General features: G+C 36.3%; 1 protein-coding gene across 6 annotated transcripts in view; it reads left to right on the top strand.

Annotated features, from left to right (window-relative positions):
• Positions 1–16,085, top strand: part of dac (dachshund family transcription factor) — a 132,410-nt gene that overhangs the window by 76,662 nt on the left and 39,663 nt on the right. For 4 of the 6 annotated variants that reach the window (XM_076118258.1, XM_076118257.1, XM_076118256.1 and 1 more), the window contains 3 exons: positions 7,984–8,054; positions 8,551–8,817; positions 12,544–12,765. In XM_076118258.1, the coding sequence (XP_075974373.1) occupies positions 7,984–8,054; positions 8,551–8,817; positions 12,544–12,765 (560 nt within the window). The remainder of the gene's footprint in view (positions 1–7,983; positions 8,055–8,550; positions 8,818–12,543; positions 12,766–16,085) is intronic. The other 2 variants (XM_076118259.1, XM_076118255.1) reach the window with 1 other exon arrangement.

Raw genomic sequence — 16,085 nt, 5'->3', positions numbered from 1 at the left:
ATCGCATGGCTAAATAACAGCTCAACCCTACGCCGGCCACAAATCAAATGTTTTGATAGCACCGCGTATTAACGAGACAATTTGATTGCGGACATATCCGAGCCAAATTGCTTCTAAATTATATTTTCTGTTTACTTTCTGCCAAACTCCCTGTTCCGATACGTGACGTATGTGTGCACAGATGCGCGTTTGTTTCTGTTTTGTTCATTAACCGATTTGTTTACACTCGTTTTTTGATATTCGATGAAAACATTTGTAATTTATTTATTTGTGTAATAAATGTTCAAAGAATGCCAATAGGAATTTAGATATACACTATGTGCCAGTATATTTTGATACCGCGATAAATTTTACATAATATATTATTCAAATTTTTACGATGGATAAAATCTACCTAAAGCTGGCCCTGGGCAGATCGGTGGCTCTAATCTCTCGATCAAGCAGTCATGTTCGTGAAATTGAACAATTCCGCTTGTTAAGTTAATTATTATCTAGCATTTTTTCATAATTAGATGTCGCGTAATTGCCACAACAAACTGTCAGACACATACAACTCCCACACAGAAGAACCTTCGGTTTCGTTCAACGAAAGTAAGATATTATCACAAATCTGATTTTTATCTAAACAAGTCCGTATATTCTTGTACCGCTTTCCGTGTGCTAATTAATATTTATTCATTAGTTCATGATCTAGTATGTTCACTTTTGTTTTTTGTACCACATTTATTAAATCCAGAGTTTAATTTCATATGATAATTATTATCATACTGAGATGCACAAAAAACTAAACGCTATTTTATTAATCACTCGTTGATTATAGGGGTCGAAATGTGCCTTGAGTTCTACCTTTCTGTAATCAAATTAATGCTTGTAAAGGTTTATCTTAAAATAGTTGTTAATTTTATCAATGGAGTGGACAAAACTATGATCGATGCGTCACAATGTCCAAGTCTAGTTGGAGATAAATCGACACAGATACTGCGTTTGTCCGTCAGATAACATCTGTAAAGAGACAGGAGTTTATATCTCGACATGTTCATTATCTACAAGTCGGACTCACGAATCTACTTTTTCAATTATAACTTCCTGCTCATAGTTATTTTGTGTATAGAGATAAGTCGCGTTGAATTCATAAAATTCTATATTATCACCGCAGAAAATAAAAGGTGCACGTCGATACACCATTATCGTCTCGTTCGAAACATGTTGCGGTCAACGCGAGCGATCACTTCGATCACAATCATTACCCATGCGTCGAGCTCTGGCCGAGCAGCCGCTTCAAACGATGCACAATATCAACCGTCTATCCGAAGAAACTCATGCGAATCGACGAGTTCGTATTCAAGCGGCTAGAAGATACGGATATCTTTGTCGCTTTACATTATCCGAGGAATTGAATTGGAAGTGTGCCGATGGATGTGAATTTTCTGCGGTCGCTCCACATGCATGTGCATTGAAGCCATATTTATGCAATCGGCGGTTACTGAATTGTTCGGCTAGGATTACAACACATTTTTAAACGTTGTAACGGATACGTTTATGCAAAACTTTAACACTTTTTTCGCTACAATGTACAGCTACCTGTTATGTTTACTTCTATTTGACTACGAGTAAGTCCAATTAAGCTTACGACGTAATTATTATGTGCGCGATGACGTGACGGTGGAATCGCCTGATATTGGCGCATAAACAGAAAATTATCGCAGTTTCCTGCTAACAACTTAAGTAACTGCTCAAGAAACGGAATTTGGAAAAAACAGCCGAACATAAAATGAGATTCTAACAAATTTCCCTAATAATTGTACAATGAAATTCAACATTATCAAAACGCATTCCCATTACAGATAATGGTAATGGCCCCTAAAAACTGGGGGTCTACGAATCGTAGGAGCAATTTTGCATAATTATCCAACATTGCGCCGGGAGAGGCGACGCGGTGGCGCTTAAATCCTAATAACATCGGACCCGATCAGAATCTCGTTACGCTGCGGTAATCTACTGCGAACAAATACCTCGCTGTTTCAATACACACACGAAGAATTTTTATTATTTTCATCATTACACTCCGGACAAAACCAACACCTAGTTAACAATATCGTTGTCATTTATCATGCCAATATCATAGCACTTGTCATTTGCTGGTCTGCGCCATTCTTCATACTCGCATGCACTAGTATCTGTTATATTAAAGACTATATTTTTTGTTAGACAAAGGTAATTCGTAGTAACGAGAGCATTACAGTTTTACGACTGATCACGTCCTTAACTGCACATAACTCTAAAAACATCTTAAAAAATCGTCCATCTTCACAGCTTTTCCAACGACAACTTAAATCTTCTCACGTACTTGTAATATCGTAATGAGCTCCTAAGCTCCCGGAGACATATTTTATTTTTCACCAAACATATTTTATATTTCATTTCACGTTTCATAAGCGGAATTTGCATGTCCCTTGTATTTGGCAACCGTAATGCCCCAGTCGCTTAGTGCACTTTTATTACGGCATTAAATGATGTAATTTTTTTCATATTATATTATTCAAATTTAAATAACTGTCTCCGGTTTCCCCCGCGGAGGTCCCACTGTCTCTACTGTTTCTTTTCGACGCCCCCGAATTTGGTTATTTTGGTTAGATATTTCCGCAACAGAATAGGAGTTTCGTGGAGCGGCTTTGGTAGAATAAAATTTTAATTTTCAAAATTACTAGGCAATCCAGTCTCGTGCGAATGGCAAACACCTATTTTATTTAACACAATCACTTTTAACACGCGTCTAGATTTATTTTAGGACTGTGAAATAGATCAAAGAAATTAGACGAATAACAAATAGGAACGGGTACAAAGAAGCTCAAGTATAAATAAATGTTGCGTAGTTTATTATAAAAATAACAAATATATTTTTATTTTTGAGATTATAGCGTTGTAATGCCGTCTCAACGGAGTTTATGTTGCAAAATTGGAGAAGTTGGAAGGCCGCAATTTTTACAAATGACATCGTGACGTTTATGCGTAGGGGCGCGCCGCCGCCCGCCGCCCGCGACTACCGGCGACAAGTCATCATGTTACTTTCTTTCCTATTATTCTGTATTCGACCACCCTAAATGTTTGTACTTATATATTGATTAGGCAAATTACCTTTTTAGAGAATAATGTTATTTTTTAAGCAGTTGTGTTACACCACGCGAATGGTTCACTTCAAGGTGCTTAGTATTTCGGAAGAACGATACGAACGTCAACCACAGGATTTGTGGTTTTGTGCAGTTCACCAGACATAATGCCACTCACTTACAAGTTTTATATTATCGTCTTTACACCACATGCACCTGTTGGTTATTTCCACAAACACTGGCTCTTTTACTCGGAAGTAGATACTACATAGAATTACAAACTTAAAATGTTGATAAGGATTTATTTAATCTTGTCATTACCCCTGTAAAATTTGCTATCTAGCTATTAACTTTCATTATCAGGCAAACATGAAAAGTTTGGAAAAACACCAATTCACAGAGATAGTGAATCTACGCAATTCATGACCTAAGTGTTCACGTGATTTATAATAAGAAACACGTTTTACATTTGCCGTAGAATATTGTAAAGACGTCCTCCTTACGTCATAACATGCAATATATCCTTAAATTGATGCACCGCGTTATTACTCGCCAATATTGCCTTTACATCATTTCAAAAGCAAAACATTACGTTATCTGCATATGCTTGGAACTTTTTACTCATAACAAAGCCCCTTTGCTACTTGTATTTTCTTTATAATTTATTCCATTTCTCCCCCACACATTGGCATCGGTCGCTGATATTTTTTATTCGATTAGTAAACCCCTAAGGTGTTTTTAGCCTTTTTTCGCTCGATTTTCTTCGAAGCTTTGTTGACTGTTTGGAGGGTTACAATGCTCATTTCTTTTGGGTGAACAAGCTTATTTATTCTTTAACTTATAAACTCTTCGCTTAAGTTCTGAAGCAATTTCATGCATTGTGTTCAAAGCAATCTTAGTCACAGTGGTGGAGCGGAGTTAGTGATGGAAAATGCTTTTTATTGTTTTACAGTAATTAAATAAACAACTGTTATTTCGATTGACAGTACCTATACAATAGTAGTAAAATATCGATATCTCGAAACCGCGGAACTTACACACTCGATTTGTTACTGCGGAGGCGAGGGGGGGATGAGACGAAACTTTTTGATGGATCGGACGAAGTTTGTTTTGCATGTGAGTGATATGTCTGAAATAATAAATGTTGAGGCGTCGACGCTTCCCCAACTCTCCCTCGCAGGGGTGAGCTAAAACGATTTTTGATTTGGGTGTCAAGCAAATGTTTTACGCAGTGACGCTCCGACAGGATTTGATTTTCTTAATCGATTCTTGAGAATGCAAATTCGGGGAGACTTAATTATGTATATAGTTAAACGGATCTTGCGTTTCTACGGCTTCGGTGAATATTGCAGTTGTGTGGAACTCGACTATGTAAATTGACAGCACTATTACCGAAAGCTTTGTTTAATACTTGCGCTAATCAGATTATGCATACAAGAACGGTTCGGAACGGTCGGTAGTGCAGTATTAGGTTATGTGAACGGGCCAGTATTAACTAATCAACGTGCGTTGGCTTTGGTGGTAGATTGCAACGCATTGTCCGCGCTCGTGGCCCCGGAATATCTGTTTAGGCCACTACCCATTCTGTAATGGCAATGGTTAACGTTAACTATGTTTACCTTGCTATTACTTCATTATGTGCTTTTTATGTTAAATAATGCCACGACGCTAGTACATTATTTGATGACGAGCAACCGCTGATATGAGGGATTATGTTATATAGGTACTTCTACTTATTTTTGTTGAAACTATGACTAAATATTCATATCGTTTTTGATAAAGAATAAGCCTTAACAGACACGTGTTGCACAGTCATACGGGCGGGCACTGGACTTTATCTAGACTTTCTAATAGATGACATTCAAAAGATATAACAAAAAAGAATATGAATGTCATTTAATTAAGTTTTCTTAAATGAATATGAAGAAGAATAAGCCATTATTTTACTTATGTATACTAAACTTAACGGTTGTAAACAAATATAATTCCGTTGTCAAAATACTCAAACAGAAAACTCACCGCAAAAATGTAAATCATTCTTATAAAACAAATCAGATTCACGCCTCCATTATTTTTTTTATTTTCGTAATCCGGAGTACGGGACGATTCGTCGCCAATTTGCGTTTTGACAAGTGAATGAATAATATTATTTCGCAACAGAGTGATGATGGCTGCCGCTAACAGATGGGGTGTTTGTTCATTTATCTACATCGGAATGAAAATACATCCGTTAATACACTTAATGAAATCTGTCTATTTCCTTATTGTTTCGGTGCTTTAATGATCTTTCAGCGCACCAGCTTTAAACAGTGCTTTCTAACATTTGCCTAGCTTAGGGAAAAAAATTGAGTTTACATAAAGTTGACTTAAAGTAACTGCCGCCTACTCTGGTATCAGAAATAAGTATTAGCAGATCAGAAGGCAAGATACTTCGAAATTATTAAAAATAAATTGTACTTAACGAATTAAAATGTAATATTTTTCTCAATGAAACTAAAACTCACGCCTTGAACTTGTTGAAAGGAAGCTGATAAAACTAAATAGATTGATGATCAAATATCTCCAGTTCTTCACCAGACATTCGAAAATAAGCCATATCTGTTTTAATTCTAGCATAAACTAACATCATCAATCAAAGTAACACTTTTGTAAAGATAAAAATAAAATGGAGGAAGTGGAAATAATTTATTATTTTATTGATTTGAAGTTATCTTTTGTCCGATCGTGTGGCGATGAGTCGATCATTTCTTTTTGATTCGTTAGGGTTCCGAGGCGCCTTGTTAAGAGCTTTTAATTGACAAACAAAAAATATTTCTTCTCACTTTGATATCCGGACTTAAAAAAAGCAATAAAGGCGAACGGAAAGAAAAAGTTTGCTTTACTTTTAACAAAAATGTAATAGGTGCTCTAGAACCTACTGAATCTTCTTATTTACTAAATATAATATAATTGTTATCCTACGAGCAAGCATAAAGATTTCACACGAGTTGCCGTGAGCGTATAAATTAAAGAAGATACTTTTGAATGAACATGCCATATCTATTTATCCTTATGTAAAGAAGTTTTTGAACAATTTTATATTATAATAACATGATCAAAAGATTTTAACGGTCTGAAGAATTATTTACATATTAATGGCGACGGAAATGAAAAATATATTAAATTCAAACGGAGCTCCGTGACTCGTCAGTAAAGTACCAAACGACTCCATTTGGAGGGTTCGCGCGTAGAGTAATACACGATACAGAGATATTGACTGCTTTGAAGTTCGCGTTTGTTGACGTAGAGCCATGCTGATGAAGATAATAAAGAAATACTGTAGAAGACATTATTATTGGTATAAAAAAATAAAACACAATAATTTTATCTTGAGTTTTTATGAACAATGTAATAATTAAATGTTGAATTTTTAATGCAAATAAATGTAATTTTTTAATACCTATAATTTGTTTGTCCTATTATCCAATTATTTCAAAATAATAGTCTTTTAATTGATAAATTATAATACCTACACAAAGCAGAATATATTAATAATTTACAGTTTACCATAAATACCTCTACGAAACTGAATGTATTTATTTAAATTAGTTATAGATAAACAAACTATGTACAACAATCACTACGAATAAGTTATTGACCTGAATCTTAATGTTCAACTTTTGTTCCCACAACTGGCACGGAATAGCTTTACTTTACTATTGTTAAACAAACTTCTGAATACAATTTTAACTAAATACTAAACTAAATGTAAATAATAACTATTTGGTTGCCTTCCATGCGAAATAATCACACAGTCAATCTTTAAATACCGTAATTAGTACGGTAAATACATCCGGACCTATTTTGCCTTCCCATCTAAACTCCAAACAACTAACAACAATACGATTAGAAACAGCCAAGAACAATACGATTAAAATGAATTCATTTGTAGATTGTACTTTAATACTTCTATCTTCCTACGTCCTCTCTGTTTTGTCACTACTCTGTAATCCGCAAAAGGGTTCCGCGAAGGCTTAAAACAGCCACTTATTATGTATGTTACATTTCACTTTCAGACGTCATTTATATTCAAATGCTCAAAAGGCATTACTGGGCAAAAATTGTAGCACTAACCCCTTTGAAATGAACAACTTCGTTTTCACAAAAAAACACTTCCCAATATCTATCCTATTTTAAGTAAAAGAAAAGGGGTTCTCGCTTTGTCCTGGTAAGGAATTAAATTTTGTTGTTACATATTATTATTAATCTTATGGGATATTTCAGTTTATTTATAGTCATTTCCAATGCTAGACGTCTAATCATTACTTATGCCAAGTCAAAAATTACTTCAGGTTATTAGAAAGTAATTATAAATATTTTTAAGGCACAAAACATAATTTGTTAAAGTATGAAACAAAAGTCTTAAAGCATTTTAGTACAAAAATATACAAATCATCGTTGCCTAAAAATAAATCATCCCAACGTTATAAAATACAAGGCGCAAACAAAAAGCAAAAAGTTAATAAGTAAATATTAATAAAAATAGAATCGGAACGGAAGCATCAAAAGCCCAATAATTCACAATCAAAAAGGACCTACAGAATTAGGGAAGCGGTACGAGAGATCGGCATACAAAATGATTACATACACCGTCTTCATCCGCTCACAAAGAAGCGCAGCGGGGTTCTATAATATTATACTTCTGCCTTTGTAGTAGCTCCACAGCGCAGTGGGAAGCATGCTTTATGGTTTCAAATGATAAAATTTTTGTTATTAGCTTTGTAGGGAATCATTTCATGCGGTAGCGTGACCGACTTTAGACAACTTTTAATTCCGTTAACGAGGTATCGACTGTTACCGATCAACTTTTTACAAATGTACCATTTGTTTGTTACAGGTTGCGTGACGAAAGAGGTGACATGGAACGAGTTATGGCGATGGATAAGGCTCGGGAGGGTTCACATAACGGTAAGATAAACACTTTATCCTCATCGTCTTGTCGCAATCATAGTACCGTTGTGTTCATGATTAGACATTAGACATAGACACAAATCGTCTTAGAACAAATCGTCTTAATTTGTAATTACCAATCAGACTGAAGTTGGACATTGCTTACCGATTGGGAAACTTTCTAACTTATTTTATTAGTAGCAAACGTTACTTTTGGACATGCTAGTCGGAAATCGGACATTATACGGTTTCGCTACAGTTAATCCGTAAAAAACAACGTTACATCTTGACCGTTTGCTATTTGTGTTACGTAAAAAATATACAATCTGTCATAGCGTTATATAAATCAGAATCGTAACTACCATTACCTAGGTTAACAACGTCGTATTTTTATTGGATTGTACCGATGAAAGTGTGACGTGTCCAAAGAACCATTCTAAAACGATTTTCTCCCTTGAAATCCTCGTAAGAATATATCTTGCTACCGGAATGCTAAACGTGTTATTTGCTACAGGTTCATCTCCGGGCCACAGTCCAGTGCTCAACCTGTCAAAATCTGGGTCTGGTGGTGACCGTGACCGGTCGGAGCGGGGCGAGCGTGACCGCGACCGGGGCGAGGGCTCGGCGAGCGGCCGAAGTTCGGCAGCGTCGCGCCGGAGCCCGCAGCCACCCCGCCTGCCGTCCGCTGCCACGGCGGCCGCCAGTCCACGGTCACATTCTGACGAGAGCGATGCGCCGCTCTCCGATCAGGAGGATCATAATGTCAAAGATGAGGATGATGGTAAGTTGCACAAACTACTATTGATTAAATAAGAAAAATGTTACAATAATTCATTGAATTCCTAGTATCGAGTCCTAAACATATTAAATAGACAACGTAAATGTAACCATTGATTCATAAATGCACACCATCACAATGCTTCCAACTAGTAAAGTATTAACACAGGTATTAATGTGAACTAATATTACCGCACCCAACTTAAAACTTCGTATTTCAGTTTATGCTGCTATTAGCCGTAATGGGTGTACCGGGGAACAGAGTTGGCTTCAGGACTTAAATTAAAACCGATACAACATTTAAACTCTTTGTAGAAAATTAATTCGCAATTTATCTGCGATGAAGATATTTTAATTTTAAATAAATTAGATTATAATATATCGATAAGTGAGTCTCGGATAATCCCTTGTAATCACGGCTAGGCATGACACGAAAGTGTCCGTGTTACATTAACACAGCCACGGTATCACCCGTTCAATATACTTGGCATGTAATGCACGGCGAAATTACCCAGTAATAGCTCTGGAACCTTCAGCATTCATAGTTCGGAAATTATCAGCCATAAAACCACCGTTCCTTTTATTCTGGACTGGAAATACTTGTGTAAAATAGCTTTTCAACGATACAATGTATGTAAGAGCCAATGTTAATTATTTTACAGCCCCAGTACTGTAAATTGGTCTTGACTGCGGAATATAAATTAATTATATGAAATATGTATACAACAAAGGTATGTACTTACATTCACAAATGCGCATGTGAATAATAACATAGAATCAATAGGATAGGTGCGCGAGCGCATCCTGGCGGACGATTAGCAAATGATCTTGCGCTTGCGTTCCCATACGTTTTCCCGGCTTGATCCCGAGACACCGCACGTTTACTTGTAATGGTCCTATATAATAAAATCTTATTACCAGTATTGCCCGCAATTGCCCCCAATGATGTATGAATAGCGCTTAAAAGGACTCAATTCAATTTTACACGTGAACACGAAACCTTTTGTTGTACTTTAAAATGTGTTGTTTCACATAACCCTTAGGTTAATATGTCGATTGTTATGACCAGGAAGTGACAATAAAATAGAATTCACAGAATGTAAGTGTTGCTTAAAAACACTTCTCGTTTTTAATTATGCATCGCATACATACTTATAACGATTTACTTATACATATAGCAACAAGAAAGACGTTCGTTTAGTTAACCATCATATATCATGAACTATTAACACCATTATGGGTAAGTGATGGATGGTATGACAATTTCTCTGACGACATGTATTAGGTTCGTTTTATTCTTAGTTTTTTATTCATGAGTTTATTGCCGTACTAAATAGTTTAATCAATTTAGTTCACTATCTTCCTCAGCATCATCAATCAAGTGAAACTAGTTATTAGGCCGACATAACTAACTTATAAACGCAATTACACCCATTTGAAAATAGAATGGGAAAATCATAAAATCAGAGATCTTGTAGAGAAAATCGTAACGGTAAAAACACAGCTAGCGCATTTAGATCAACCGATATCATCTAACATTTATTGCCTGTTCAGAAAATAAACAATAAAGACATACTAACTATGTGAATATATTTTAACGAATGAACAATTTCTATTGCATGGCATTAAATAGTTAAACCTCGCACACTGTGGTAACCGACACGACGGTGCAAATCATAACATTGATCCGCAAATGTAAATACTTGGTGCATACAATAGCTAAATTAAGTGAAACAATAAGGATTGTGTATTGGTTATTGCAAGCTGCACACAAAATGCTCAGAGAGCGTGGGAACGGATAACTGGCTACGATTTATAGGAAACACCGCTTGGCCGCGGAATTACGGGATGAGCCCCGGGAAATTTGTGCAAACAAAAGATCCAATGAGAAAACCCATATCTCAAATCAGTTTTTGCGGGACCGTTCGCGTTTAATTGTGTCGTAATATTTATAGTTTATTTACAATTAATTCCGACGATACGTAATTCACGCTCGTCACGATCGCCCCAGTCTCATTATAAAAATGCTTTTTATATTAGCTGGTGTCATTCAACTTTGATCTTTGTTCATCTGAAGTTACCTTTTCCTTTCAATCAACGTTCTCATCTCGAATCTAATTTCGTTTTATATCCGTTAAGTCTTTTGGTCGATCGCACGGGCCGATTGATTGTGCGTCCTTAGTATTAGTTATAGAGTATATGTTCGTTTGTTTAAATTTCTTAGGATCCTGTTAATTGGCCTTATTAGGGAGATGGTGTTGTGACAACCCGAGAGTGCTATCGTGCGCATCGACAATGACGAAACGATGTTGTCTTCATTATTTGATGAGCGGTCACTATCTTGTCAGTTAAATTAAATGTATCGATAGATTATTTTGGACCGTGAGAGACGCCAATCGAAACACTTTCTTTTTTATGTGTGAGGTCCGTTATTGACACAAGATGTACATTATTGTAATTATCTCGTCATTTTTAAAATATACACACACTTATGTTTCATCATTCATTCACTGGCCTAAATATTTTCGAAGTACTTGAAATAGGTGAATACCTTCATAAAATTTAAAGGTAGCAAGACATCAGAATTTCTAAATTAATGTCTTTGTCTGAAATGCCAGGCAAGTAATTATGGAATAAAATCGATATAATATTCGAATACCTGGGCCGTCCTCGTAGCGAATAACTTGCGGCATAGTGCAGCGAGGCATATAAATCGGTTAGAGACAGCCCATTCGGTGTCGAATGGCTTTCGTATCCCTATTCTGTTGATATGAAGGTGAATTCTCTGTATAAGCTGTTATAGAACCTATACATATTTAGCGTTACATTTAGTTTTGCAAAGATAGTGGTGGAATTTGACAATATTCACTTTGACCTTATGCCTGGTAAAAAAATATTATTGACAGTTTCGCATTACGGCGGTCAGATCTTTGTAAAAACTGCTATCTTTTGAAGATACAATATTGATTGAGTTGTGTGTGACACATTAGCACTTACGATCGTGAAAGTTACGTCATCGGATGAGTATTTCGGAATAAGCAGGCCACGCTCGGCGGACTCCATCAAAGCCTGCCGATGATCACCACGCGATATCGATGTTCATCGCAACAATAATTGCGAACCGAATGATACATGCACGCGATTTTCGAATATCCTTGTTTGTCGGTGTTGCAATCTTTTTGCTTTGTACAATACCACTTTATGACTTCTTATGAAGCTGTTATTGATATTAATTATTTGTATGTAGACTTACAAGGTATGGGATCCGTAATATTTTTTTCGTGCGTTTATGAATCTGAAAGTAACCCTGCTGCCATCATTTAATGTGATTATACTATAACACTTCACACTTAACTTTACCTGCACCCAAATAGGTAAATTTCCATGACACATAATTCTGATTTTCTTATAAACTGTACTTATTTATGAATAACTCGTTATTTTAAGTTGATTTTAACTCGTAAATGATTATGAACTAAAATTAATCTAATACCGGGTGCGATAGCTTAAGTGTATGGCTACATATGATCAACATAAAGTGAAGGTTTACATTTATGATTACTCTAATAAGTTTTAATTTTTATAATTTGGATGAAAATTATTTTCGTCATTCGAATTATCAGACAAGATTTTTGAAGAATTTTTTCAGTAGTCCAATAAAAGTATTCTTACCCTTGATTGCAAAAAGTCTCTAAATAGAGTTCTAACGGTTACGTTTCTTTTTTCTAAGGAGGTGATCTAAGTGATGGCGAGCGTGAGTTGCCAGCATCAACGTCACCGGCGCCAGTGAGCTACGCGGCGCAGTCGGGCACGCCGCCCAACGTACCGGTGGACCCCACCGCAGACACCCTGGTCTCCTCAACCGAGACCCTGCTGCGGAACATCCAGGGCTTGCTCAAAGTAGCCGCCGATAACGCCCGGCAACAAGAGAGACAGATCAGTTACGAAAAAGGTAAGTTCACTTCAGATAACGACCTTATATGGAAGATATTGGTTCTTAAGTTCACCCTTCTTTAGGCTACAGACAATCCGTCGTCATGATATTCCAATAACAGTAACGTGTAGCTTTCAATTTAGTATTGCTCTCAACACAGATGGCAATGTATTTATATTTATCAATGGTTTATCGTTATTTTTTGTAATCAGAGGTTACTTTAGGGCATGTAGGATTTTCCAAGAAACTGTATTGTTTTTTCTAGGATATGCCAGTAATATATGCACATTATGAGTTAGAAAATTACTAACTTATTACAGAAAAATGTCCATTTCATGAAATTAGCGGCGATGAAGAGTAGCAAATACATAGGTGCGAATTTCTCGGAAATCCGTGGGCAGCATATCAGAATTTACATATGAAATTATCATAGATTACATTACGGAGACACTGCAGCATACAGGAAGCCTTATCGATGTAAATGTTATAATCGATATTAGTCGAGATCTCGCGCGAATCGATTCTGCGTAATCGGACGTATAAGCAACATTGATTAGCCGCTGTTAGGATCTTAGATCACGTATTTTAACCTGTAAGTTCTACATTCTCGTATCGAGCGCGTATTAACGACACACGTTTCATTTGCATCGCATTATATGTTGTCTATTTATTGCGTTATTACGCGAAATTATTAAAATTAGAAAATAGTCGGTAAACAGCAGTTTTGTTGTACATTATAGGTTCGAGTAGCCGTGTGATATGTGCGCCCCGCACGTATGGAAACGCTCCGGGCTGTACTTTATGATACTTACTTATATTTATGCGTTTGTGTCAATTAAGTGCTACATGAACATGTTCTTTATTTATTGAAACCTACTACGTTTAGTAACTAAAGCATAATTACTTATTACTGGGCGGTTATTTTAATAATGTTCGATGAACGAATAATTGTTTGGGTGCCTACACTGCCTATTGACACCTGTTGCCTTAGGCATTTAAGGGTTTCTTATATCCGTAATTATTCAGACGCATGTTAATACTTGTGGAACATAATAATATACATACATAAAAGACAGAGTCAATTGTTGCAGTTGCCTGTTCAAATTATGCGATAAGATTAAAAAGTAAATTATTTGTTGTTAAATATTTATAATTATTTTAATGGGCCATGTTGAATATTATAATGTACGATATAAATGTAGTAATATGGGGACAGGTCTAGGTGCAGTGCGAGCTCGCTGCATGTCGTGCCTTTTGCAAATAGCCGTAGTACAGATGCGCCTGAGTTATGGCCGGGCCCACTATCATTACACACGATTCCATTCGGACAGCATAATTGTTTAATTGATATTTCTGCGAGTTATTTATTCACGTCATTCTGTTTTCTCCATGAGAAATAATCCGTGCTTTATGGTATGAGAACGTTGTAAAAATAATTCCGTTTCATAGTGAATAATCGCACTTAAATACAAAGCGTTCAAAGTTAGCAATTTTATGTTTAACTCGCGTAGAAGAGTAGATCCACGCCGCACAAAATAATACTTTACTCATTTTTACCTTAAAATATAAAAGTTTAGACAACATTATTCAATTTGCGTTAGACTGAACAAAAAAGGAACAGCGAAATGCAATTGTTATAAAACCCATAAAAATACAGAGCTCGGGGAGAAGACGGGCGCGAGTCATCATCAAACTTGAATATCAATATTGCGCCTCCAGCCAATTGTATTAATAAACAAAACAAAATGAGAAATAATAATGCTATAGGCCAACAAAAGGTTCCATTTCTCCCCCTGTACATAAGCAAACGCCGGATGAACACCCTACTTTGATATATTTAAGGATCAGAATCGTACGTCGTATAAAACCAGTAATTTTGTTATTACGATAATAAAATTATTGTTGATGAAACATTTTTTCGAATCGATGTGTCTGGCGAACTTTACCGATGAAATTCTTTTTATATAAATTACCGCAATCGGCCGCTTGCTTCGCTCTGACTCAATTGATAGGTGTTTCTGCCTGTATCGCGCTTTAGTTGGTCAGTTCGGTTTCTTATGTGTGTGCTATATAACATTTATATGTGTTCAGCACTTTAGAAAATTATATGGCAGTAGCCCCAGTATTAGGAACTCCATATGCTTTGTTCTGATAGTAATGCAGGTGTTCTAGAAAGATGCAGAAAGTATTTTCGTGCTTTTTTAATACTGTTTTAGATACTATTAATGAATTAACATTAACTAGGTTGCCTGAGCAAGCTTCATTGTATTAATATAGTTTAGTTCCCGTATCTATCGCTCATTATAATTATTTCATGTCTACAATATATAGTAGGTATTGTTCATAAATGACCAACAACTTGTAAAGCAATCAGTTTTAACGCACAAAAGAGGTGAAAACAGCAAGCATAACTATCTACAACTAAGCAAACAGTCGGCGGGCCCCCTCCGAGTCACAAATGACAGATCGCTATCTAGCACATTCGCTGACGATTTTTACACTAGTGCAGAATGGGCGAGGTGCAGACAAATGTGGCGAGGCATTCACCACGTTATCAGATAACTGACGGGGGGTAGCGGCTGCGTGATAAACTGTTGTCGTGTCGATTCGTACGTGTAAATAGTGCGACAATGAATGGGAAATAGGTGTCATATTGTGGCCCTTTCAAGTGCGTTTTGTAAGCGTGTGATGTAAAATGACAGAGCATTGAGCGATTTTGAGGTGGGAGGCGTTTTATGATGCGGTCGGATGCCGTAATGTTGGTTGTAACTATATGGTTTGGTAGTTACTGGCTGTAGACGCTATAGTATTATTCAATATGGGCAATAAAGTAGCTTTTCGATCGGCTTGATCATATGTAATTTGACAAGTCTATCCGAAATAACACGCTTGCGAGCTCTGTATAACATATTATACCGCTGCTCAAATAAATAAAATCAATGTGAATATTTGCTTTCAATTACATTAAAGTTCGAATGCGGTACATCAACGCTTGCACAAAAGTAAAAAACAAAAGGTCTGTAACACGGTGAATCGGCCGATTGCGATCATCGCGACATAAATCTGCTTCGGCTACTCTTTTAAGCTTTTATCCCTGTTAATTCTTACTGCTTAGTTTATTTCTGTACCAAATGGTCCGATCTTGTTGGCGCGGTTTTGTTACGCTCTTTTGTTTAACAACTATCAGTTTTTGTTAAGCTAAGTGCTGGTCAACGGACAAATGGCTCGCGCCCTGATAGCCCGTGAGCACTTTATGGCGCTCCTTTCTCAAGATTCGTATTTATTTGCCTTAAGAAAGCGTTTAATTTAAACATGAAATACCAACACTTATAAGACGG

This window comes from Anticarsia gemmatalis, chromosome 9 (genome assembly GCF_050436995.1).
Source record: "Anticarsia gemmatalis isolate Benzon Research Colony breed Stoneville strain chromosome 9, ilAntGemm2 primary, whole genome shotgun sequence".
Taxonomy (NCBI): domain Eukaryota; kingdom Metazoa; phylum Arthropoda; class Insecta; order Lepidoptera; family Erebidae; genus Anticarsia; species Anticarsia gemmatalis.
The sequence above is the reverse complement of the archived record's forward strand: the minus strand, read 5'-3'. Positions and strand labels throughout refer to the sequence as shown.